The sequence below is a fragment of the Coturnix japonica genome, chromosome 37, assembly GCF_054131305.1.
Source record: "Coturnix japonica strain WE chromosome 37, WE-NBRP24, whole genome shotgun sequence".
Lineage (NCBI taxonomy): Eukaryota > Metazoa > Chordata > Aves > Galliformes > Phasianidae > Coturnix > Coturnix japonica.
The window spans coordinates 864,577-887,406 of NC_140699.1; the positions used below are offsets into that span (position 1 = coordinate 864,577).

General features: G+C 46.2%; 2 protein-coding genes across 3 annotated transcripts; both read left to right on the forward strand.

The window, feature by feature from the left end:
- Positions 1 to 6,692: 6,692 nt before the first annotated feature.
- Positions 6,693 to 12,846, forward strand: LOC146754838 (myosin-binding protein C, fast-type-like). 2 transcript variants are annotated; one of them, XM_085526648.1, is made up of 5 exons: positions 6,693 to 6,893; positions 7,368 to 7,537; positions 8,235 to 8,510; positions 10,152 to 10,420; positions 12,471 to 12,846. In XM_085526648.1, the coding sequence occupies exons 2-4, from the start codon at positions 7,447 to 7,449 to the stop codon at positions 10,397 to 10,399; spliced, it is 615 nt and encodes a 204-aa protein (XP_085382774.1). In that variant the 5' UTR covers positions 6,693 to 6,893; positions 7,368 to 7,446; the 3' UTR covers positions 10,400 to 10,420; positions 12,471 to 12,846. The 2 variants fall into 2 exon arrangements, with proteins under 2 accessions (XP_085382774.1, XP_085382773.1); XM_085526647.1 differs by lacking the exon at positions 6,693 to 6,893 and having other exon boundaries at positions 7,228 to 7,537.
- A 2,810-nt stretch (positions 12,847 to 15,656) lies between these two features.
- LOC146754839 (obscurin-like protein 1) lies at positions 15,657 to 20,902 on the forward strand. Its single transcript, XM_085526594.1, has 4 exons — positions 15,657 to 16,687; positions 17,136 to 17,383; positions 17,607 to 17,719; positions 20,858 to 20,902. Exons 2-4 carry the CDS (start codon positions 17,143 to 17,145, stop codon positions 20,891 to 20,893), a joined length of 390 nt encoding a protein of 129 aa, XP_085382720.1. The 5' UTR covers positions 15,657 to 16,687; positions 17,136 to 17,142; the 3' UTR covers positions 20,894 to 20,902.
- Positions 20,903 to 22,830: the final 1,928 nt, after the last annotated feature.

A 22,830-nucleotide genomic window follows, 5' to 3' on the forward strand; every position in this document is an offset into this window, starting at 1 on the left:
TAGATGTACAGGCTGGTGGCTGTATGTGCTGTGACCAAATAAACCCCACACATGTTCTAGGTTTTCATTTGTTAGATACAACATACCTTTGGAAGTAGGCGCCTGAAAGGGTATGCCTTCTACTTGCTTCTCTGTCTGACTCTTCAAAAAGAGCAGGAGCAGGAAATGCAAAGGGCAGCTCATTTCTTAACGCTGACTCTGCATCAACATTCTCTGTGTTTGCACGCTGCTTAGATGCCACTTTTCTTGTCACTGGAGTTGACAGTGTGAATTCCATATCACCCAGTTGAGTATCATGCCTCGAATGCTGCCAGAGATGGAACAAAAGGTTTTCTGATCACAGCCGGAGAAGTTACTGTCAAAGAAATTCTAACAGCTGAGAAGGTCAGACACAATGCTTATAAAAATATCATACATTATTTGGCTATTGAACAAAACAGTTGAAAACTCTGATTCTCTCCTAGAATAAGTTCGTTTCTTATAGACTGTCAAACGCCATTTTTTGATTTGTTCAACTCAATTCTCCATTGAAGATTAACCCTCACCAGCTTATCTAAACATAAATATGAATTATCACTTGGTTTAGTTAAAAATTTGAATAATATCACAGTGGATTTTTTTGTCCAACACAGTAAGATTGAATTTCTTTCGGTACCTTTCAACCTCTGCCTACCTCCAGCCTAACTCCAGAATCTTATTAACTGTGCCTTATCTCTTCCCATTGTGTTTTAAAATCCTCACTGACTCCTTTACTTGTTCCCTTGCTTGCTGTTTCTGTGCAAACCAAACACTGGAGTTAGGGTTCTCATTAAACCAACCATGGCCTACAGGTAGAAGGCACCAAAATTTATGCTTAACATACTTCTTTGCTCTATGTTTATCTTCCTTTGGTCAAGGTCCACTAGATACTTAAATATGGAGTAAGCACTAGATACAATGAGAAGCAGATTTCTAGATTAAGAGCTGTATTTTTTCTGTAAGAAACTAGCTGTACATCTTCACACACCTGCTTTGTTTTCTGAGTATTTAGATCTAGTGGAGATTCTTCAAACACTGAAGCTACATCAGAAAATTCCATGGATCCAAACGCATCTGGCACATGGCTGCAGTCTGGCACATCTTCATATGCCAGAGCCTTTTCAGACAGAAATGTTCCATCGAGATTCTTTTGCAGAATTAGAAGGAGGATTTCATCAGAAGATTTCATCACTAAAGTCTAAATAAGATTGCTTTGCAAGTTCCAAAGTATGGCTAACAGCTAATGGAAGTCCACAGGCCAGCAGCAACAACTTTTATATTATGTTCTTAATATTCTAATTGTTGATATGATGTTCATATCAAGAGCAGAAGGGAAATTACTCTTAGAGCTCAAGTCATCATTCACAGCCTGTGTCAACAAGAGCAGCACCTCATAGCCTTTGGTTTCAAGACCCGGACCACAAGCTAGCTAATGATTTTACACAGAATTCCAGAGTTCAAGTCACTGTTTACATTAGGGCTGAAAATGTACTGAAAGCCTTCAAGTTCATCACACTTAATTATCACTGGCACCACACATAACTCCACGTTACATATGTGATCACACGCAACCTGACAACTTCAGACAATTCCAAAGCACTCTACTTGCACTTGGCTACTAAAGTACAGAAAAAGGAATTAACATCAGAAATAGCTGCAGTCAAAACCATCTAAGAATCCAAGTCTCCAGGAAACAAGGAAAGCAAATCCTCTCCAGGACTGTGTTCTAAAAGGAAACAGATCAGAAAGGTGAGTTCTTCCCCCCTTTGACCACCCACTCATGTAACGTCCATGTCATTTCTAAGTATGCTGCCCAGACCAAGACTGAGGATGCTTCAGAAGAAGACCTTCCCTGCTAAGCCAAACAGAACAAGTAAGGTAGCAAAATATGTAGAGCCAAACGAGGAAAGGTGCTCTAAGAAGGTAAGCATCACAAGAGACCAACAGGAATACTTACACAATCCAAACAATGCACAGTTTCTGTTCCACAAGCTGCCAAGAGGAATGTGTGCAGTACTCACAGCGCACCATGTACACTTCTTACTGCAGTCATACTGCTTCGTAGGACCAGCCCAACTTACTAAAACATTTTAATGAGCAGTCCGAACTGTCTGGATCAGCACGGTTCACTTGGAAGGGACCTTCACAGATAAACCTGAAGAGGTGAGGCGACTGCACTATCTAAACCTTAAAGCATATAGGACCTTAAAGCATAAGCTTAAAGCACAGAAGCATGACCAGCAGGTCGAGGGAGGTGGTGCTGCCCCTCCACACTCCTCTCATTGAAACCCCATCTGGAGCACTGCACACAGTTCTGGAGCCCTCAACACAAGAAGGACTTGGAGATGTTCAGGCAGGTCCAGAGGAGGGCCATGAAGGTGATCAGAGAGGGCTGAAAGCACCTCTACTATGTGCACAGGCTGAGAGAGATGGGGCTCTTCAGCCTGGAGAAGACTCCAAGGAGACCTTAGAGTGGCCTTCCAGTATCTGAAGAGGGCCTACAGGGAAGGCTGGGGAGGGACTTTTCATAAGGGCAGGTAGCAACAGAATGAGGGGAAATGGCTTTACATGGGAAGAAGGTAGATTAGGATTGGATATTAGGAAGAAATGCTTTACTGTGGGTGTGGTGAGACACTGGAGCAGGTTGCCCAGCAAGGCTCCAATATGATTGCTTTGCAAGTTCCAAACTATGGCTAACAGCTAATGGAAGTCCTCAGTCCAGCAGCACAAACTTTTATATTATGTTCTTAATATTCTAATTGTGGATTTGACATTCATATAAAGAGCAGAAGGGAAATTACTCTTAGAGCTCAAGTCATCTTTCACAGCCTGTGTCAACAAGAGCAGCACCTCACAGCCTTTGGTTTGAAGACCTGGACCACAAGCTAGGTAATGATTTTACACAGAATTCCAGAGTTCAAGTCATTGTTTATGTTAGGGCTGCAATTCTACTGAAAGCCTTCCAGTTCATCACACTTCATTATCAATGGCACCACAGATACCTCACAAAGAAGCATTATGACATCACAAAGGGGCATTATGACGTCAGAAAGGGCATTATGACATCACAAAGGGCATTATGAATCACAAAGGAGCATTATGACATCACAAGGGAGCATTGTGACGTCTCAAAGGGCGTTATGACGTCACAAAGGGTGTTATGATGTCACAAAGGGCGTTATGACATCACAAAGTAGCATTATGACATCACAAAGAAGCATTATGACATCACAAAGGGGAATTATGACGCAAAAAAGGCCATTATGACGTCAGAAAGGGGCATTATGACGTCACAAATGGGTGTTATGACATCACAAAGGGGCATCATGATGTCACAAAGGGCATTATGACGTCACAAAGAGGCATTATCACGTCACAAAGGGGCATTATGACATCACAAAGGAGCCTTATGACGTCTCAAATGACATTATGACATCACAAATGGCATTATGACGTCACAAAGGGGCATTAAGACATCACAATGGGTCATTATGACGTCAGAAAGGGGCATTATGGCATCAGAAAGGTGCATTATGATGTCACAAAGGGGTGTTATGATGTCACAAAGGGGCATTATGACGTCACAAAGGGGCACTGGGAAAGGATCTCTGTGTGGAGATTGCTTCTACTAGAGGTAGTTCTATAAGACTGTTATATAGAGCTGTGCAGGGGCTGTAAATCTGTCTGCAGAGGGTGATGATCAGTTCCAAGTGTCTGCAGTCAATGCTCATGGACAGAGCCCATCCAACCTGGCCTTGAATGCCTGCAGGCCTTGAATGGGGCATCCACAACCTCCTTGGGCAACCTGTTCCAGTGCGTCACCACCCTCTGAGCAAAAAACATCTACCTAAGATCCAACCTATACCTCCCCAGTCTCAGTTTTAAACCATTCCCCCTTGTCCTATCATTATCCACCCTCATAAACAGCCATTCCCCCTCCTGTTTATACGCTCCCTTCAAGTACTCAAAGGCCACAATGAGGTCTCCCCACAGCCTTCCATTCTCCAGGCTAAACAAGCCCAGATCCCTCCACCTTTCCTCATAGGAGAGCTGCTCCAGCCCTCTGATCATCACAGTGGCCCTCCTCTGGACCCCCCCCAACAGCTCCACATCCTTCCCAGGCCTGGACACAGTGCTGCAAATATGGCCTCACAAGAGCTGAGCAGGAAGGGACAATCACCTCCCTCTCCTGCTGGCCACCCCTTTTTCAGTGCAGCCCAGAACACACATGGATCTATCTTTTCCATACGGATATTCCCATCTGTGTACATATATATACCACACCTACACCCCCACAATCTGCTACAACTCCATAGAATTTTCAAGGTTGGAAAAGACCTGGATGATCTTATGATCTTATGATCTCAGATCTTATGATCTGGATGATCTTATGATCATCCAGTCCAACCATCACCAATACTTCCCAGTTAAATCACATCCCTCAACACAACACCCAAACTTTTTGTGAACTTCCCAGGGTTGGTGACTCTACATGAGAGAAAAGGGCACTCAGATAAGGGATTCTGCATTTGCTATTAGCAGAGGTGGGATGAGACCGAGCACTGCCCCAGCTCCTGGGATAACGCAGAAGGGCTGAGACCTTCCAGCTGCTTCCACCCAGGGTCACACAGCAAAGCCGACCCTGCAGGAGTCTGCATCATTCTTTGCATGGCATTGCTAAGAGGAAGATCCCCCCCCTACCCTTGGCTCTACACTCCAGCTGCTGTCTGCCATCTGTAAAGCCACCACAGCTCTCCTACTGGAGTTCCCATCTGCACAGTGACAGCTTGGTTTCTTCTTACTGTCAAAGCAGCCACAGCCTCAGTGCTTCTAAAATCTCCCCTTTTCAGCTGATTTCCTCTTTCTAGTGGCTGGGCAATTCCTCCCTCTCACAGTCATCCCTCTGCCCCACTCTGTGCCCACAGACCCACAGAGGGCACACAGAGCCAGCCCTGTCCCAGCTGCTGCTGCTTCACATCTGACAGTCTCAGGAGCTGAGATCCAGGCCGAGACAGCAATGCCCAGACATGGTTTGTAGGACGACTGTGAGAGGAAATAGGGAGGTTTGTGATTAAACCTGCCCCCTAAGGAGGAAGGCAATGCTGCCTGCAGCCCCAGCAGGCATTACAAAACATCCCCATTTACAGGAGGGTTTTAAATAGCACAATTCAGGAACTACAACTGCACAAATTCCCGCATGCCCTGCAATAAGTTTGGGAATGGACAAGGTTCTACCAACTGTGCAATGCCATAGAAATAACAACCATCCACCTGTAAACCTCCATCCTCTCCCCTGCTGCACAAAGGGAAGCTCAACAGCAGTGCACAAATGTCCCAGCAATGTCTGAGCACTGCTCTGTGCATCCCAACCTGCTCATCCCATCCACTCCTGGCTGGGCAGCAGGATTGGGGTGGCACACTGCAATGGGCACAGAGGAACATGGAAGCCCCACACATGTGAGGAAGGGGCTGGCTGTGCTCCACACTCACGTTATCAGACGTGATTTGCCCTTCTGTGGGGAGCCTCTGCTCTTTCCCAGCTCATCCTCCAGCGTCTGGGACTCCAGGATCTCATTCAGGCTGTTGTTGGCTGCGGGGCAGCTCCATGAAGAGCCGCCCCTCCACCGACCGGCACACAACAGCCGCTCCCGCGCACTGCGGCTCAGCCAATCGGAGCCGGCGGAGCTGCCACTGCCCGATGGGACCCCCCCCCTCCACATATTGAGCCCCCAGACGAGGAAGAGGAGGAGGAGAGCGACGAGGAGCTGCCGCAGGAGCTGACGTTGGGGCGGGGGGGCAACGCGGGGGGGGGTCGGCAGTGGGGGGTGGGGGAGGGGGTGGGGCAGCATTACCCCCGGACCCCGTGGCCCCCCCCCCCCCCCCCCAGCCAAAGTGCTGCTCTCCGACCCCCGCGGGCTCTTTGTGCAGCCGCTGCCCTCCAGTTATAGGACCCCCCCCGGGTGGGGTTATGGGGGGTGGGGGTGGGGTCGACGATGTGCCGTAAGCCGCGCCGGGGTCGTGTGACAAACCCCCCCCCCTCCCCATCAAGATGAATGGGGCGCTGTCGGGGGGGGGCTCAGCCGTAAGGATAAAGCGGGGGGGGTTAATGACGGGGGGGGGGCAGCGCTATAGGGAACGCAACTAATCTAAGCCCCCCCCCTCACATTAACACCCCATTGTCTGTGGGGGTGGTGGGGGTGGAGCACACAATAACCCCCCCAAAGGCCAAACAGCCCCAACCCCCCCCTCAAAGCCGCTGCCTTATGCTGTGCTCCCCCTGCATGAAGGGGCCCCCCCATCGATTGAGCCCCCCCCAATCCCATCTATAGTTGAGAGCTGTGCTTTTCGTAAACCCCCCCTTTTAAAGCCCCCCCCCCCCCCAATGTTGTGCACGTTGTGCTGCCCCCATGAGCCCCTGACCCCCCCCTTAAAAGATGGGGTGGGGGGGGCTGGTCTCGGACCCCCCCTCCTTTAAACGATGGGGTGGGGGGGGGGGATTGTCACTGCCCCCCCCCCACCAAAATGGACACCCCCCTTTTAAGGGATGGGGGGGGGGTGAAGGTGGTCTCGGCCCCCCCCCATTAAAACGGACCCCCCACCCCTTTAAAGGATGGGTGGGGGTCGGTTACGGGCCCCCCCTGGCGCTGTGTGTGTATGTGCCCCCCCCGTTTTGCTCCCCCCCGTGTCGGAGTGTGCTGGAAAAGGATCTCTGTGTGGAGATTGCTTCTACTAGAGGTAGTTCTATAAGACTGTTATATAGAGCTGTGCAGGGGCTGTAAATCTGTCTGCAGAGGCTGATGATCAGTTCCAAGTGTCTGCAGTCAATGCGCATGGACAGAGTCCGTCTCTGGAATTCCCAGGGAGCGTGCACCTTGGTAAGCACAAAAACCCCATGAGCAGCTGTGTTAGTTCCCTAAAGATGTTTCCTTTGACTTTAAGGATAGTAGTGCATTAACACACCAAAGGCTTTCCTTTATTCCTAGTTCTCCTATCTCCTATCAACTTCCAGCTACCACTGAAGTGATACAAGTTCTGTTTCTGTGACAGAGACATGAATATCCTTATCTTTTGATATCTCACATGTGCAAGAGGCAGAACTTTCTGTAACAGATCTTAAGCACAGAAGTGCTTCTTCCAGCACTCATGCAAAGGGAGAAGTAGAAATGTACCTATGATTTAATCTTCCATTTCTAATTGAGATACCAGACTTGCATCTAAAGAGCATTAAGACATACATGTTGTTCTTCCTCAGACCCAGTCCTGGCTGTGAAATCCCCCCTAACAACTGGTGAAGCTGTACCTGGAGGGGATGCCATGTTTACTACTGATCTTACAACAATGTGTTGCAGCACTTGGTACCTCAGTGGTAAAGTCTTACAGGAAAGCGAGACCTGCATCATCAAGAGAACCCAAACTACTCACAGCCTAATGATAAAGAACGTCACCAAGAACGATGATGGAGCAGAAGTGAAATTTGTTGCCCAAAATGTTGATGTCAGCAGCAAGATGAGAGTGAGAGGTATTTGCTTTGATCCTTCTCCTTTCCTCTTACAGTCAAAGCATAGTTGCTGTGATCTGATGATTAGAACTGGGGCTGCAGGCATTCACTGACTGTACCAAATACCTGAAATTGCATCCCATGGACTGATGTGAGTCCTGGTAATGACCTAAACATGATAGCACTGAGTGTAGGGTAAGCCAATCTACCCAGCTGCTTGGTATCTGAACCAGATTGCTCCATGCCAGCTGATGAATGTCTGCAGTTCACAGCTCTTGGCCAGTGCATTCAGTCACCAGGTTTACCACTGCATCACCATAGAGCAGTACTTTCAGCTCCAGGTTCAGACAGCCTTTCTGATTGCACTGGAATAGTTTAGAAGTAGGGGAGCAATCATTCCAATAATATCTCTATCAATCAGCTTTGCATGACAAAATATTACAAATAAACATTCATGATGGGAGGACTTGTTTGTCATTGGGTGGAAACCTCTGCAGAAGCATGTTTAGAGCATTATTAATCAGTAGAAGGAGATGTTTGGTTGATTTTTACTTAGTAAATCTGGCAAGAAGACCAAATGAAATATCTTGAATTGCTCAGCACTGACACAATGATGAGTGCAGGAACAGAAGGTGATACTTTTTCAGAGATCTTGCAGCAAACATTGACCACGTTAGCCTGATATCAATTGAAATAACGAGGCCTTTGCTCCTGACAGGTGCTGCAGTGAGATTTACCAAGAAGAGCAAAGATGTAGAGAAGATCTGCGCTCGGCTGCGTGAGGAAGCCAAACTGCAGGCTGAGCTTTCAGACACAGGTGCTACTGTGGAGTGGATGAAGGATGGGAAGGAGCTCAAGGCCAGTGAAAAATATGAACTGCAAATTGTGGGGAAGAAACACACCCTGAAAATTCACAACAACTCAATGGATGATGCTGGAAGTTGTCAGTGCATCTGTGAGGGGGATAAAATGCTCTATCAGCTTTCAGTGAAAGGTATGTGACAGTCTGGGCTGTCCTCTTCCAGCCCAGGGCCAGCAGACTGCATTCACCTGACTCCCCGACAGTCCAGCTGTTGTCAGACAGCATCTGGGGTGTTTTCAGTGGCTGTTTTGACTTGAACTGGCCAATCTGCTTTGTAGAGCCATTTGATTTCTGTGTTCTGTGCTGTGATTCGTCCCTAAGATATAGAGGAAGTCAAGGGAAAGATAGGAAAAAGAGCATCCCAGCCTTCCTGCTCTTCTGTCAGGGTGGCCACAAGAGATGATGTCAACAGCTCTTTTTGTAGCAGTGATCCAAAATGTAGAAAACACCTGTGAAGAGTCACAGGGACTAAATTGATGGAGAGCAGAACTTCCTGCCAAGGCTTGTCAGCTAGTCTTAATTTTGCTTTTCTTCTCTCTCTTTGTCATGTTAGCATATTTCATACTGGCAGGTCTGCCCACAGAATTAACTGGCACAGGCTGCCCAGGGAGGTGGTGGGATCCCTGGAGGTGTTCAGGAGCTGTCGAGATGTGGCCCTGATGGATGTTATCAGGGGGCATGGTGGGGTGGGTTGGGGTTGGAATCAAAGGAGGACCCCCATGTATTTCATCAGGAAGCACTACTGGTAATAAGACCTTTGGAGCAAATCCTGGTAGGGCCACGCTCAGCTGGTCCAGTCCGGAGGCTGTTTCTCCTTAGTGCAGTATCTGCAGTGAAAACCAGCAGCTGCTTTTGTGTGGTTGGGCTCACATCCAGCAGTGGTGACGGGACTACAATGATAAGAGACAGTTCCTGAAAAAATGAATGAAATTTGACTGTATGATAGGATGGAGTTAAATGTATTGACAGGATCTCAGGCATCCCAGTGTCCATCAGCTGGCTCTCGAGCTCCTAAATACAGGCATTCTGTAGAACGTTGTTGAATTTTTATTATACATGTGTGTTCTTGGAACTGCAGAACAAATGCATGCATAATCCAGACTTTGATTTTAGCAGCTCTGACTGCGCTTTCTCAACAGACCCAACTCAGTTGTGTGCGCTGTATTGAAATGATATGTTAACAAGAAGTTGGAAAACAAGCTCAATTACCCTCAGTAAAATAGGACCGTGGACTTAGGCTTAAACTTTTGGCTAAGACAGTGGTGAGATTTTGAATCTTTGCAGTCAATTATTCCACTGTGTGTTAATAGGGGCCAGTTTTATCATCTAACTTTTGCACTCCAATTAATTTCCATAAAGGAATTCTGTTTTTCTTTTCAGTCCTAAGTGATATCTCCATCTTTTAGGCTCGATTTGTTTGCCAGGGGGTTACAATGCAGTAATAGATACCCCCTCCATTGATTTCCTTCTAGTTTGCTTGTTCCAATTCTTTCCTCAGTTTTCCTATTTTAGACATTTTCTTGAAGCCTTGGGCTTCTTCCTTTGGCTCTGTCCCCTGTCCAGTGTATGTCCTTCAACTTGTAGAGATAAGGTAATCTGGTACGTGGTTTATAAAAGCTGCCAATTTGCCAGCTTCTGAATTAGAATCTAGCAATTAGAACAAGGATTAAACGTGCACGTTTGATCTTATGATAAATGAATGCCTCATGGTCACCAATGTCCCCGCAGTTCTTTACCATCATATGTATTTTTTCTCTTCATATTTTGTTTCAGCACTGGCAAACTTCGTAATCAAAGAGACAACTGGAGGAGTAATCAGGGCCGTTGCTGGAAAACAAGCTGAATTTGTTTCTGAGACCTCTGAAGCCAATGTCATGGTGAAGTGGTACAAAAATGGCAAAGAAATCGCAACCAGTAAGAAATTCACAATGGAAGATAAAGGGAAACTGCATAAGGTTGTGGCTTCAGCTGTAACGAAAGAAGACGAGGGAACATCTGCAAAATTGGAGATAACACTCTGATTTTTGATTGGAAAGTCTCAGGTAAGTTTGTGAGGCAAACATGGGATCACAATCCATGTAAAGCACTTCAGACTTAATTCATTTTATTTGTCCAGCCCTGTGGGTTTCCAGTATTTAGGACAAAGATTGCATAGCTCTATTGAAGCAATTCTGACCTTACTGTTGTCCCTATGCAAATCCACAGGATGAGCAAATAATGTAACTGTGTTGTGATGAATTCAGGACTGCCTTAGGTCCAACTGACGCTGGAGTCATGACTTGAGCCCTGACATCTGGGCTTCATTCTTCTAGTTCATGAATTGCCTCAGCGCTTACATCATCTTTAAACCACTGACTGAAATGATCCTAAGTTCTTAGCATTGGAATCCTGTATCCTCTTTGTACAAATTAAACCCCATATTTGGAGAGTTCAGTGTCTCCTGCTGTACCCGAAGGATGTTGTGATCTCTGAGGTGTCTCCCTGAGGTGCTGTAAGCACAGCCATTAGCTCATAGTACAAGTAAAGCACTGTCAGGTCAAGCCTGGAGGAGTAATGCTTGTCACTGACCTGTTCCAGTTCAGGGTGGAGCTGGCGGGTAAAATAACACAAGAAATTGTCATTGAAATTCAATATCTGTGAAATTCAGCTGGCTGCATTCACAGAACCTGGCGTTAAGATATGTTTTCTGGTTTCTATCTTGAGCCTATTTTCCATAACCCAGTCCTCATTTATGAACTGAAGCTCTACTGAAAGCCTTTCGCTGTGTATGCTCATGCTGCAGTGCAGCGCTTGTGACCTCTAACAGCACATTCACGTTCCTCTGATCACAGGATCCTTAAGGTTGATTAAGACCCTCTAGTCTGACTGCTCACCCATCACCACCGTGATGCTCACCATCAGCTAGCTAAAAACTCAGCAGAGATGATAGATCAAGCACAACACTGGATTTGGAATGGCTAGAGATTTCTAAGATATTGAAGGATTGCTTGCAGGTGGTGTTGGCTCAGGTATTCACCCTGCATCCCACCTCCTGTTCTGTTTGGTTGAGAATCATGCATTCTGCAATTTCACTTTGTAATTCAAAGACCCTGGCTTTATCTGTTGAAAAACTGATCTAAAACAAGCCAAGAAGACTCCTTTGGAACTGGTTGATGCAGAACAAAGGCATCCCCAAAAGACAAATTGCACTGTTTGATGAACATTATTGGATGAGAGCTAAGCTAAGATTTAAAAAGTTCTGGGGCTGTCTCTGAGCATCAAATACAGAGGAAGCCTGCATGATTCCCTGAGAATGGATACCTCCTACTTTGGTGTAGGGTGAAGGGAACACTAGCAGTAACTCCTATCACAAAATGTCACATGGCTCAGACAAAATGCCATCAAGAGGGCTTAATTAGGAGCACCAAATGGTCACAAGATGGTCTTAGGGCAGGGAAGTAATCTATGTATGTGATATTGGTTGGTGCTATTAGTTCTTAACAGCTTGACTCTAGAGGGACTGTTGTTCTTTGGTCACCTAGTTTTAAAAGAATAGATGACTCCTGTCTATTACAATTTTTAACGAATTATTTGTTCACTGACGCCATAAATGTGCCTGGCATAGCAATTGGCCTTGGTATATTCAGCGACTGAAAGCAACAGTTGTTGCTCTAAGAAATGCAATGCTAAGCTAGGTCTGCCTGTAGCTGACAGCCATCAGCTTGCTCCTCAGGCAGGTTCTGTCTGGATGGAATGAAGGGCATGAAATACTGATGTGCTCATCAAACGCTGCTTGTTAGCTTAGAGACAAGGTGTTGAATAGGTTTGTTCATGTATTGCAAACACGTTACTTAGCTGCCTTCATTTTAGCTTCAGAAGAACATGTGCAGAATACAGAATTGATTAGAAGAAATAAGAACTGTCTGCATAGAACTTACTCTTTCCTTACACAGGAGAATCAAGCAGACGTTTGTATGTGAGTACCTCCAGAGGTGAAACTCCATCACCCAAATGTAATGAGCAGAGACATTACAATCAGCTCTAACTGTATCTTAATGCTGTGCTGAATAAGCCTGAGTCAGGATGTAAACCACTTTCTCTTTTTTTCTTCAGATGAAGCCATTAATTCTGTCAACAAGCCCAAAACGACTCCAGAAATATCAGTCCTTCTGAAGGCCTGGAGCTGGTGTGTGAGGTGTCAGCTGCAAGCGGAGCTGTCGTATGGAAGAAAGATCAAACAGAGGTGAAGCAGGACCAGAGGACAACCATCATCTCCCAGGGGACGCACCGCAAGCTCATGGTCAAAAATGTGACCCTGAAAGACCAAGGGAGCTACAGCTGTGAAACAAAAGATGACAAAGCAACATTCCAAGTGAAAGTCAGAGGTGAGAAAATGCTTGGAATCCCAGAGATAAAGGAATGCTTCATTTGGTGTGTCTTGCATTTGGACGATCAACTGACAGCCTCTCTGGTGCAAAACATTTTGGCTATAGGACTTTCTTTGTCATCTAGTGTCATAGCTACACTTTTCTACATGTGCTTTTCCATCCAGGAATGAATTACTGCAACAAACCATAGGCAAGGAGGGTAACTTGTGCAGCTCTTGTAGTCATCTGGTGCCTGCAGGGTTACAGTGCAAGAGAACACCAGGCATGCAAGGAGTGAGAAAAGGGGAGGTGCTGGAAGGGAACTGGTTACAAAATTTGAATGACACAATGAGGTGGAAAATGCCACTAATCAGACTCATAAATGGCCTGGGTTGCAAAGGCCCACAGTGCTCATCCAGTTCCAACCCCCTTCTTCCTATGTGCAGGGTTGCCAAGCAGCAGCCCAGGCTGCCCAGAACCACATCCAGCCTGGCCTTGAATGCCTGCAGGGATGGAGCATCCACAGTCTCCTTGGGCAACCTGTTCTAGAGGGCCGTTCCCTTCTGATTTACTGGAAATGTAGAGAGACATGAGAAGAAAAAAAGAGAAGGGAGGAGGTTCAGCAGTGCATGCAGGTGTTCTAAATCTCATGTCCAAATCTGCTATCAGACTGCGAAATGTTTAGCTTTGTGATATGATGTGATATGATATGATATGATATGATATGATATGATATGATATGATATGATATGATGATATGATATGATATGATATGATATGATATGATATGATACGCGTATCATTTCCCAAGGCAAAATAGAAGGGAAAGTATTTTCCTGTCTTAATGAGGCATCGCGATGCTCCTTGTGAAGGGCAAGTTTAGTGAAAACGGGGAACTGGAGTAAGGTCTGCAGCAGACTACGGCAAAACGGTGTGACTGTTGTGATGTCCCTGCAGAGAAAGAAGACGTGTTTACAAACAAGGACAAGGTACAAAAGGAGGTGAAGGCTGTACTGACTCAAAATGCCATGCTGAGCTGTGAGGTGGCCCAGGAGAAGATGGAGGTGAAGTGGTACAAGGAGGGGAAACTGATCACCTGGAGCAAGAAGTTCAAGGTGGAGTCAGAGGGCAAACAGCGTCGGCTGGTGGTGAGCCAGGTGGAGAAGAAAGATGCAGGGGAGTACAGCTGCGAGGCTGCTGGCCAGAAACTCACCTTCAAGATTCATGTCACAGGTAAGACAGGTGTTGGCTGAAATACAGCAGAGAACAGTAAAGTAAAATCTAGTTTCTATTATACAGTGGTCCAGTTGCAGTAGTCTGTGCTGAGGTTTTTTCCCTAGACTTGATTGCCTGGGTTTGTAGAAAGTATTTGGTTTTAGTATGGCACAAAGACCTGTTTCAGTCTGTCTGTAGAATAATAACTACTGATATATGTACAGTGGAAGAAATATTCAAGATATTATTCAAATCTCTCCTGTGCCTGAGATCCCAAACTGTAATTCTTGTTCACCTAAACATTTGACTAAAATAAGTATGTGCAGTGAGGCTGGAGTGCATGTTGTACGTGCAGCCTTTCATGGCAGGAGAAGCAGGAACTTCTCCTAGTTGTACACTGCCTTTTTACTATGCCTTTATGTTGGAGGCTGCATCTGGATAGGTGAGTCTGCTACTCACAGTAAGAGACCTGGTAGAGCTGACTATTGCCAGAGCTCAAAGTAAGATAGATATCTGCAAATCACACACAAAGAACAAAGGACTGCGTTGGTGAGCATATTTCCTTTGTGCCTTTGACAGTCACAGTTGTGGCAATGGTAGAGGCCATGAGGAGTCTGTTCAGGAAGCCAGGAGTACTGTTCTGGGTCATGAAAAGGCAGCCAGTGATTTGACTATCACATGTTTATGTGTTTTGATGTTTCACAGTGGGTCTTAAGTAAAAGGAACTCAGGTTTTGGTTGCCTGCAGGACAGATGTTCTTTTGGGTTCAATATGTTTGCATAGTGACTTGCAACCATGGGACTGGTGTTCAAGGACCCTCTTGGTTCCTTCAGTTCCTGGGTTCTTTCTTGCCTAGATTTGACACTTTGTTTCAACAGAAGAGCTGATATTCTCTAGTGAAGGCTATTAGTTTGGGCACAAGTGGTAACCTAAACCTGTTCCAACCTGTACATACAAACCTGCAAGTTGGTCTCATTTCGGTCCCTCAGTCAATACTTTTTCTTTTCTTCCCTCAGAGCCAAAACCTGTGTTTATAAACCAGGAGCAGGTGCAGAAAGAGGTGAGTGCTGCCCTGGCAGCAAGTGCCTCCCTCAGCTGTGAAGTAGCACAGGATCCAACTGGAGTAAAATGGTACAAGGATGGAAGACTGCTTGCCTCCTCCAGAAAGTTCAGAATGGAATCTGTGGGCAAAACACGGCGTCTGGTTGTGGAGCAGCTGGAGAAGAAAGATGCTGGAGAATACATCTGCGAGGCTGCTGGCCAGAAGATGACCTTCAAATTGGAAACAACCGGTGAGCATTCGCTTTGGGAGCACTAAGCAGCTTTTTATGTGGCTGAGAGGAGGACTGGCTGTCTTCTACCCTGTGGGCATGGAACAGCCACAATTCCCCCTGAGGGAATATTTGAATATATTAATTCCTTTGGCTATGTTAGAGCTCATCATGAGGTCAGCTGTTGTTCTTTAAATGCTTGGAGTCTAGCAATGTGGGGAAGTGGACTGCTATTTGCTGTTGAGCTTTAGGCTAAGAAGCCTGATTTTAGAGGACCTGACTTCCCCTTTCCCTTCCCCTCTCCTCCCCTTCTCCCTGGACTGAGCCTGCATGATTTGAGAATGATTTCAGATCAAGGTAAATGAGGAATAGCCATGTGAAAACCTGTTGTTTTACTGCACTATAAGAGACACTTAGTCAAGAGACAAGTGTGTGTTCCAAGCTTGAGATTGCAGGAGATCCTAGAAACAACTCAGCTGCTCAAACCTGTAGTCTGGCTGAATATTTTATTGTCAGTTATGGTCATAAAAGGTCATGGGTAAGTTGGTCCTTCTTGTGATATACTTCTAGGCTTTCATCAGGGAAAAGCTTAATTAGTCCAAATAATCATAGCAGAAAGCACACCAAGAGCATGAGAGTGAAATTTATACTTTCTTGACGTGAAGGAAAATTTTACCTGGTTCTGCCATTCCCCAAATGTTTGTTTCCTTATGACAAGAAGAACTTTGCAAAAGTAATTTTTTTTTTTCAGTCTTGTGTGCAACACAAAAAGGGAGAGAATCTAGGAGGCCACCTGAAATGTTTTTTCCATCTGGAAGGATCCATTTAAGAGCACCCATGGACCTGGTTATGAACAAGTTTTCTTCTTTGCAAAGGCTGTTGCTTAATTAGCAGATACTGTACCTGGGAGAGTGTGAAAGACAGAACTGTTTTTCTTTTATTGTCTCAAAGTTTGCTTTCTTGAGGCCTTTCTGATGATAAGACTCTGACAGGCAACTGCTAACTATCCAGGAGGGTGAATGGTGGGTGTTATCGTGCCATCCCTGCTTAGGACTGCAAAGATAAGCAGGAACAAGACAAGCAGTCTTTTCCAGGGGTGCTGCTGGGAGGAGCAGACCCCTGCAGAAGGTGGTAAATCTTGTGTCTGGCAACAGAGACCTCCAACCCTTGCTGGCTTATCTGTGGGACAGGAATGTCAGAAAAGTTAGTTTTAAATCATTTTACAAAGAAGTGTTTGTTAAGAAGAAGAAAAACCCCCACCGAAATGGGGGATAAAAGGCCCTCGCTAAACTGGGGACTTTGGAGACAAACTCCCAAAGACACCTTTGACGGAGAATTCCCTGAGGGGAAAACTTTGTCGGAAGAACCCCGGGACCGGCTTGCTGCGGAACTCCCTGGCTGTCTCCCATCCCCTGCGGCTATCAGACGAGTTCCTGAGATCAACGGACCTACTGTGTACCTCGCTGGACCCACGGTGGTGACTATCTCTTTCGCTCTCTGCAAAGACTCCTTGCTTACATTTCCTACTTTTTCTATCGCCTACCTTCCCTTCCCCATCTCCCTAAAAATAGCTAGGACAATAATAAACTGGTTGGACCAACATTTGAACCGTTGCTTCTTAATCTCACGCCGGGTATACACATATCAAAGAACCTTGCCTCCCTCCTACAAATTGGAGCGAGACAGAGAGGAAGAGGGAAGTAACTTGTTTTGGAAGTCCTGATGCTATTCAAGCATTCAAGGCCAGGCTGGATGGGGCTTTGTGCAATCTGGTGTAGAGGGAAGCATCCCTGCCTACAGCAGGGGGGTTGTAACTGGATGATCTCAAAGGTCCCTTCCAACCTAAACCTTTCTCTGATTCCTTTGATGATTCTGTTTCTCAGCTGCTGGTGTGAGATCTCCAACCTCTCCCCGTTGTCTTTCAGTGCGCAGATGAAGCTGGTGAAAGGTCTGCAGCCCCTGGAATTCCCTGAGAAGGGAACTGTCACCTTTTCGGTGGAGGTGTCCCATGAGGATGTGGAAGGGACTTGGCAGAAGGACGGCGTGCGGCTGAAGCCTGCACCAAATATCACGATGGGTGTCCAGGGGAAGAAAGAAGATGACCTTGAAGATGCAGGACTCATTTCCTTTAAAGCAGAAGGCATTAATTCATCGGGGAGGCTCACTGTGACAGGTATTGGTTGGTGCAAGGTGTGATTATCTGCTCTTGTCCCAGATTACTTGAACAGCAGAACCAGCTTTCCTTCCAGCTGCAAAGAATGTTATGCACTGGGCTATTGCCACCAGAGTATCCGTGAAATATCAAGAGGATTGTTGTAACATGATTGTATCTAGCACAAGTAATGATAATGTGCTCAAATTCCAACTAAATCCACATCCTTCTTTCTCCTTCTCAGAATTGCCTGTGAAAATCAGCAGACCATTTGCAGACATTAGCGTCATTCAGAAGGACAAGGTCACGTTTGAGTGTGAGCTGTGCAGGCCCAAGGTGGACATCAAGTGGTTCAAGGTATGGCATGTAATGGTATTTTCATTTCTGACTTGTCTGGAAATGAATGAGAGCCTTTAATTTCACTTCCAAGGGATGCGAGTCTGAGCTTTTGCTTGATAGCTTTTGCACTGCTCTCTTTTCTTTATGCTCTTTTATTTGCCCAGATCAGCACTCTTTGTTATTATGTCCTGAGTTCATTTATCAAGTTGAAATTGAAGTTTGTTTTGGTTTTATTGTGAACTTTTTAGGTCATGCTGCACAAAATATTGTTGGTTGAACTACAGTACAGTCTTGAGCTTCAAGTCTAACACAGAAATTCTCAGCCGGGATTTTGTAGCCTTGTTGTGAACTGGGTTTTTGGGGTGAAATCTGAGTTTTCTTTGCACCTGACAGTGTGAGAATTTGCTCTGGCACTTTGTGTACCTCCGCGGTGCTCAGCTGTTCCTTCCCTTACTTGGGGATAACGTCATTTATTCAAGGTGATGTCCAAACAGGCTTGTTAACAGTCCTCTGCAGTGCTTTAAGCTGTCATAGGTCAGCCAGAATTTATGCATGTTCTATAGCCATTCCTACATGTTGAAAACACTGCACTGTGCTTAAGCTTCAGCATATGTTCTAGTAAGCACAGTTCCATTAATTCTAGGGGAGTGGGTGAATTAAGCATAGATCTGAAGGCTCCCTTTGCTCAGTGCAGAGATGGAAGGACTAATGGAGATCTGACTTGATATTTTCCCTTCTAGGATGGGAAGGAGCTCTGTCAAAGTAAAAAAGTGGGCATTACTTCCCAGGGAAATAAGAGAAGTCTCATTATTCACAAGTGTGAATATGAAGATCAGGGAACATCCACATGCTGAGCAGCCTAAGACAAGTTTAGGTAGTTGGCAACAGGAGTAAGGGGGCTCAGGAGGACACTGTAGAGTAGTGTGAAAAATGAGCAAAGAGAGTTACTAATTGATGCCTCTTGGAAAGTAGTCCAAGAGTGGTCCTCTTCATAAACTCTCCTCTTGTGTGTGGTTTTATCTTTCCGTGCAAGTGGCTTTTGGTTTGATTCAATTGCAGTGTAGATCTCTGCATTCCTGTCCAGTTTTTTGTTTGTTGTTTTGGAGGAGAATTAGCACAAAGGGAAGCTGTTGTGTTAGAGTGGACCAGGGTGCTGTATGGCTTGTCTCTAGGAAAACTGCACAGAGAGTTGTGTGCCATGAAATATTTGTCTTTGTGGTCCGTGTCAGCAGTGTCAGAGTTAACACCTGTCTGTGGCTTTGTGCCATTTAGTACATAAACCCACACTTGGCAAGTCAGAGAACACTACCCTGTGTACTGAGCTATCAGCCAGCATCTGGTAGAGGCTGGGTAGAGCAGGCAGGCCTCCTCTAAGTGACAGCCAAAGGGCCTGTGAATGCCTCACCATGTCCGTGCTTCCCTCTGTAACAGGGAAGGTGATTCTCACAACTGGGGTAATAAACTGTTCCTGATGCAATGAGGTGTTCATAACAAGTGATGTGTAGATCTCCCTTATCTCATAATGTCTTTTCCTGCCTGCAGTGAATATGCAGGATACAGGATCATATACCAGCTTCTTTGAATTACTGCTCATGTCAGGAGATAAAATCTGCCTATTCTTTGAACTAACACTGGCGAGGGTTAGTTATTCTGGCTACCGAGAGAATGGCACAGCAGACTAAACTCTTTCTTTTCCTTCTTTGTCAAATGCCTTTTCATCCAACTGCGTGTCCCATAGATATTCAGAGCAGTGTTGGCTGAGGGAAGTGGAAATATTTATCTCCTGTGTGTATCTGCCACCCTATTTAGGCATGTCCCTCCTAGCAGAGTGCAGAGATTGGAGGAGTTGGATTAGGCAGTGGTTTCCCTTTTGCTCACAGAACCACTTGTTCTGTGGTCTCCCAGCTACCCTGTGCCCAGTGGCCTATGCAAGATGGAGCGAAAAAGGCACATTTTATGAACAAACAGGAACCTTTCTGGTCAGATTAATACCTGTGCTCTTTTAGAGAGATTTAGGTACTAGAGGTTTTATGTACTGGAATAGGCTCCTCAGAGAGGTGGTTGAATCGCCATCCCTGGTTGTGTTTAAGAGCCATTTGGATGTGGTACTCAGGGATATGATTTAGTGTAGGGTTTTTAGAGTTAGGGTACTGGTTAGGCTGTGGTTGGACTTGATGATCTTCAATGTCTTTTCCAACCTGGGTAAATCTATGATTCTATGCAGGAACTCTTCTCCTGATGTTAATCCAAGTTGTATCCAGGCCCTTCAGAAGGAAAAGGATATAGCAGCACAGAAATATGGTCTGATTCTGACATAAATAAGTGTAGACCTGGAGAGTTAAAAGGGATTGTGTGATGTTCAAGGGATTTTGAAGCAAAGATGTCCCCTAGGTAAGATTTGTGGCTGACATTCCCCATACATTGTTTGTGGGCACACAAGCTAAGGAGAGACTAGTGATGAGCATGCAGAGAAGCCAATGGTTCAGACAGGTTTGTAGTGACACGACATTGTAGAGTTCTGTCTCGTTCTCCTTGGCATAGTTTGGAAAATAAAGATGAGGTGATTGGTGGTAACAATATGGCTTCATCAAGGTCAAGCCAGGGCTGACAAACTTGGTGGCCTTTCATGATGGAGTAACAGCATCAGTGGATAATGGGAGAGCAACTGACATCATCTACCTGGACTTGTGCAGAGCATTTGATCCCGTCCTGCATGACATCCTGGTCACCAAAGTGGAGAAAAATGGTTTTGATGGATGGACCAGTTGCAGGATAGGGAACTGTCTGGATGGTCACACTCAGAGAGTTGCAGTCAATAGGTCAGTCTCCAGGTGGAGGGTGGTGTTGGGACCAGTGTTCTTTAACATTTCTGTAGGCAACATGGACAATGGAATCAAATGCAGCCTCAGCAAGTTTGCAGATGACGCCATCTGCAAGTATTTGGAGGTAACCAGCTGCAGTGAAGTGAGCGATTTCAGTGCCTATTTCTGATGGTGGCAGTGAGTTCAGAAGTCACACTGAATTGATGGTACCTGTTTCCATTCTGACAAAGGCTGTAGTTGCAGCTGACTTCCCGAGGCTGCCATACGTGGTGGTGACGCAGCCTTGGGCTTGTGCGTTTGCATGACTCCCACCTTTCCTTTCTGTGTCTTGCAGGTCAGCTGGTGCTGGAAGCGGCCGGTATCTGAGTAGGAATGAAGGTGAGTGCAGGAGCAGCTGCTGAGGGGAGGAAGGAAGTCCATGCTAATGAGCTCTGAAGCATCTGCGGGTCCGGTACCAGAATAGGCAGCAGTGATGCAGGGGGCTCCCCAGCAGGAAGCTGGCTGATCCAAATGCTTGCTGAGAGTTTGGAAGCCCAAACCCTTATGGTCTCTGTAAGGGTGGCTAATAAAAAGATGTTAACCAAGATGGTGGTAAATAGTCAAAGGTTGTTAGCAAAGGAAAACTCACCAATGTCAATGTTTTGACCAGAAAGCTGAGGCAGTCTCAACTGGGGAGCAATCTCCAAGAGATGCTGCCTCAGTGGTGGTCAGCCTTTAAATGAGGTCTCAGAGGAGGTTGAGTCAAGGTCCACCCCTTCTGTGAGCACAGCTCCATTACTCTCACCTGTGCTCCCGCAGCTGACCCAACACTTGCCTCAGCTGATTAATCAGAGGTTCAAGCTGTGATTTCCCATACAGTCTCAAAGCTGAAGGCAGCATCTCCTTGATCTGATGGTGGTGTGCCTGAGTGAGGGAGTGATCCAAGCTGGATGCAGAAGAGTCATCTTAATTTCTCTGCTATTTTACTTCAGATGACACCTATTGGGTGTTGGTTTCTTAAAATTTGGATCTAGGAGGTGGCCTCTCCCTTTGCTTCTGGTGAAAGCACAGAAGTGCAGCAGGAGTAGAAGACAAAGAGGTTTTCTTCGTGACAGGAACACCAATTATTTGATTCAAATGTGTAACTGTGATGAAGATGGTGAAGAACAGATCCGCCTCAAAGACATGCTTGATCACATAAGGAATGAGCATGTGATCCAAGACAGCCAGCGCGGCATTAGCAGGGGAAGGCCATGCCTAACCAATCTGGTGGCCTTCTATGATGGAGTGATGGCATTTGTGGACAAAAGGAAGGTAACAGATGTCATTGACCTGGACTTGAGCAAGATCTTTGACATGGCCCTCCACCACATCCTTATCTCTAAACTGGAGGGATGTGGATTTGACAGGTGGACCACCTGGTGGATAAGGGATTGGTTGAAAGGCCACAGACAGAGGGTGGTGATTCATGGTTCGATGTCCAGGTGGAGGCCGATAACAAGTGGTGTCATCCAGGAATCTGTCTTGGGACCAGTGCTTTTTTACATGGTTATCAGTGATACCAATGATGCAATCGCGTGCAACCTCTGCTGTTTGCTGTTTGCACACAGGTGCACACAAAGGGGTGTTTGTGGAAGGTGTAGGCACGTAGGTGTTCCCAGGGGTGGTTGGCACACGTCTGTGAATGCAAAGGAGGGCACACGATGCAGAGTGTGCATGGGGGTGTGCAAAGCAGGCAGGGTGGTGAATGGGTGTGCGTTTGCACATGGATAGGGGAAGGCTGGGGTTACAGGTTGACCTGTGCTGAGGTGAGTGGGAGCTCACGGTGTTGCTCAGTGGTAGATTTGTTCACACTGAGTGCTAACAGGAAACTCGCACACCCTTTTTGTTTCAGCTGTGCCAGTGCTGTGATCCCTTGCTGCTGGGGTGGGGTGTTGGAATGATGGTGTGCGTGCCAAGCTCCCATCTCTTGCAGGAATCAAGTGTAGAGCAAAAGGGATGTTTGGGCCAGGTGACTGTAAGAAGGCTGGCTGCTTTGGATGATGGCAGCTGATGGAAACAGGTGCTCTGGGGACTGTTCAGCTTTTAACAGAAGACAGGGGTCCTGCAGCAAGAACGACTAGGTTCTCAAATGGCTTCAGAAGTGCACACCGAGTACATCCCCGCAGACATTTACCGGTAGGTGGCTCTTGCAGAAGAAGATTCAAGCAGCAGAACCTTTTGCTCAGCTACAGCACACAAATGCTACAAAAGCAGGAACAACCCGCAAGCTCTGGGTCTGTTTGTCTTGCAAAGGCATGCACTAACTGCGTTTGATGGTACCCCCCA

Bases quoted from the DNA above. Each gene is read 5' to 3' on its own strand.
- LOC146754838 (XM_085526647.1), top strand. From the start codon at position 7,333: ATGTTTACTACTGATCTTACAACAATGTGTTGCAGCACTTGGTACCTC. The intron at 7,538-8,234 runs GTATTTGCTTTG...TGCTCCTGACAG, and splicing joins CAGCAAGATGAGAGTGAGAG to GTGCTGCAGTGAGATTTACC. The intron at 8,511-10,151 runs GTATGTGACAGT...ATTTTGTTTCAG, and splicing joins CTATCAGCTTTCAGTGAAAG to CACTGGCAAACTTCGTAATC.
- LOC146754839 (XM_085526594.1), top strand. From the start codon at position 17,143: ATGAAGCTGGTGAAAGGTCTGCAGCCCCTGGAATTCCCTGAGAAGGGA. The intron at 17,384-17,606 runs GTATTGGTTGGT...TCTCCTTCTCAG, and splicing joins GGGGAGGCTCACTGTGACAG to AATTGCCTGTGAAAATCAGC. The intron at 17,720-20,857 runs GTATGGCATGTA...TGTGTCTTGCAG, and splicing joins TGGACATCAAGTGGTTCAAG to GTCAGCTGGTGCTGGAAGCG.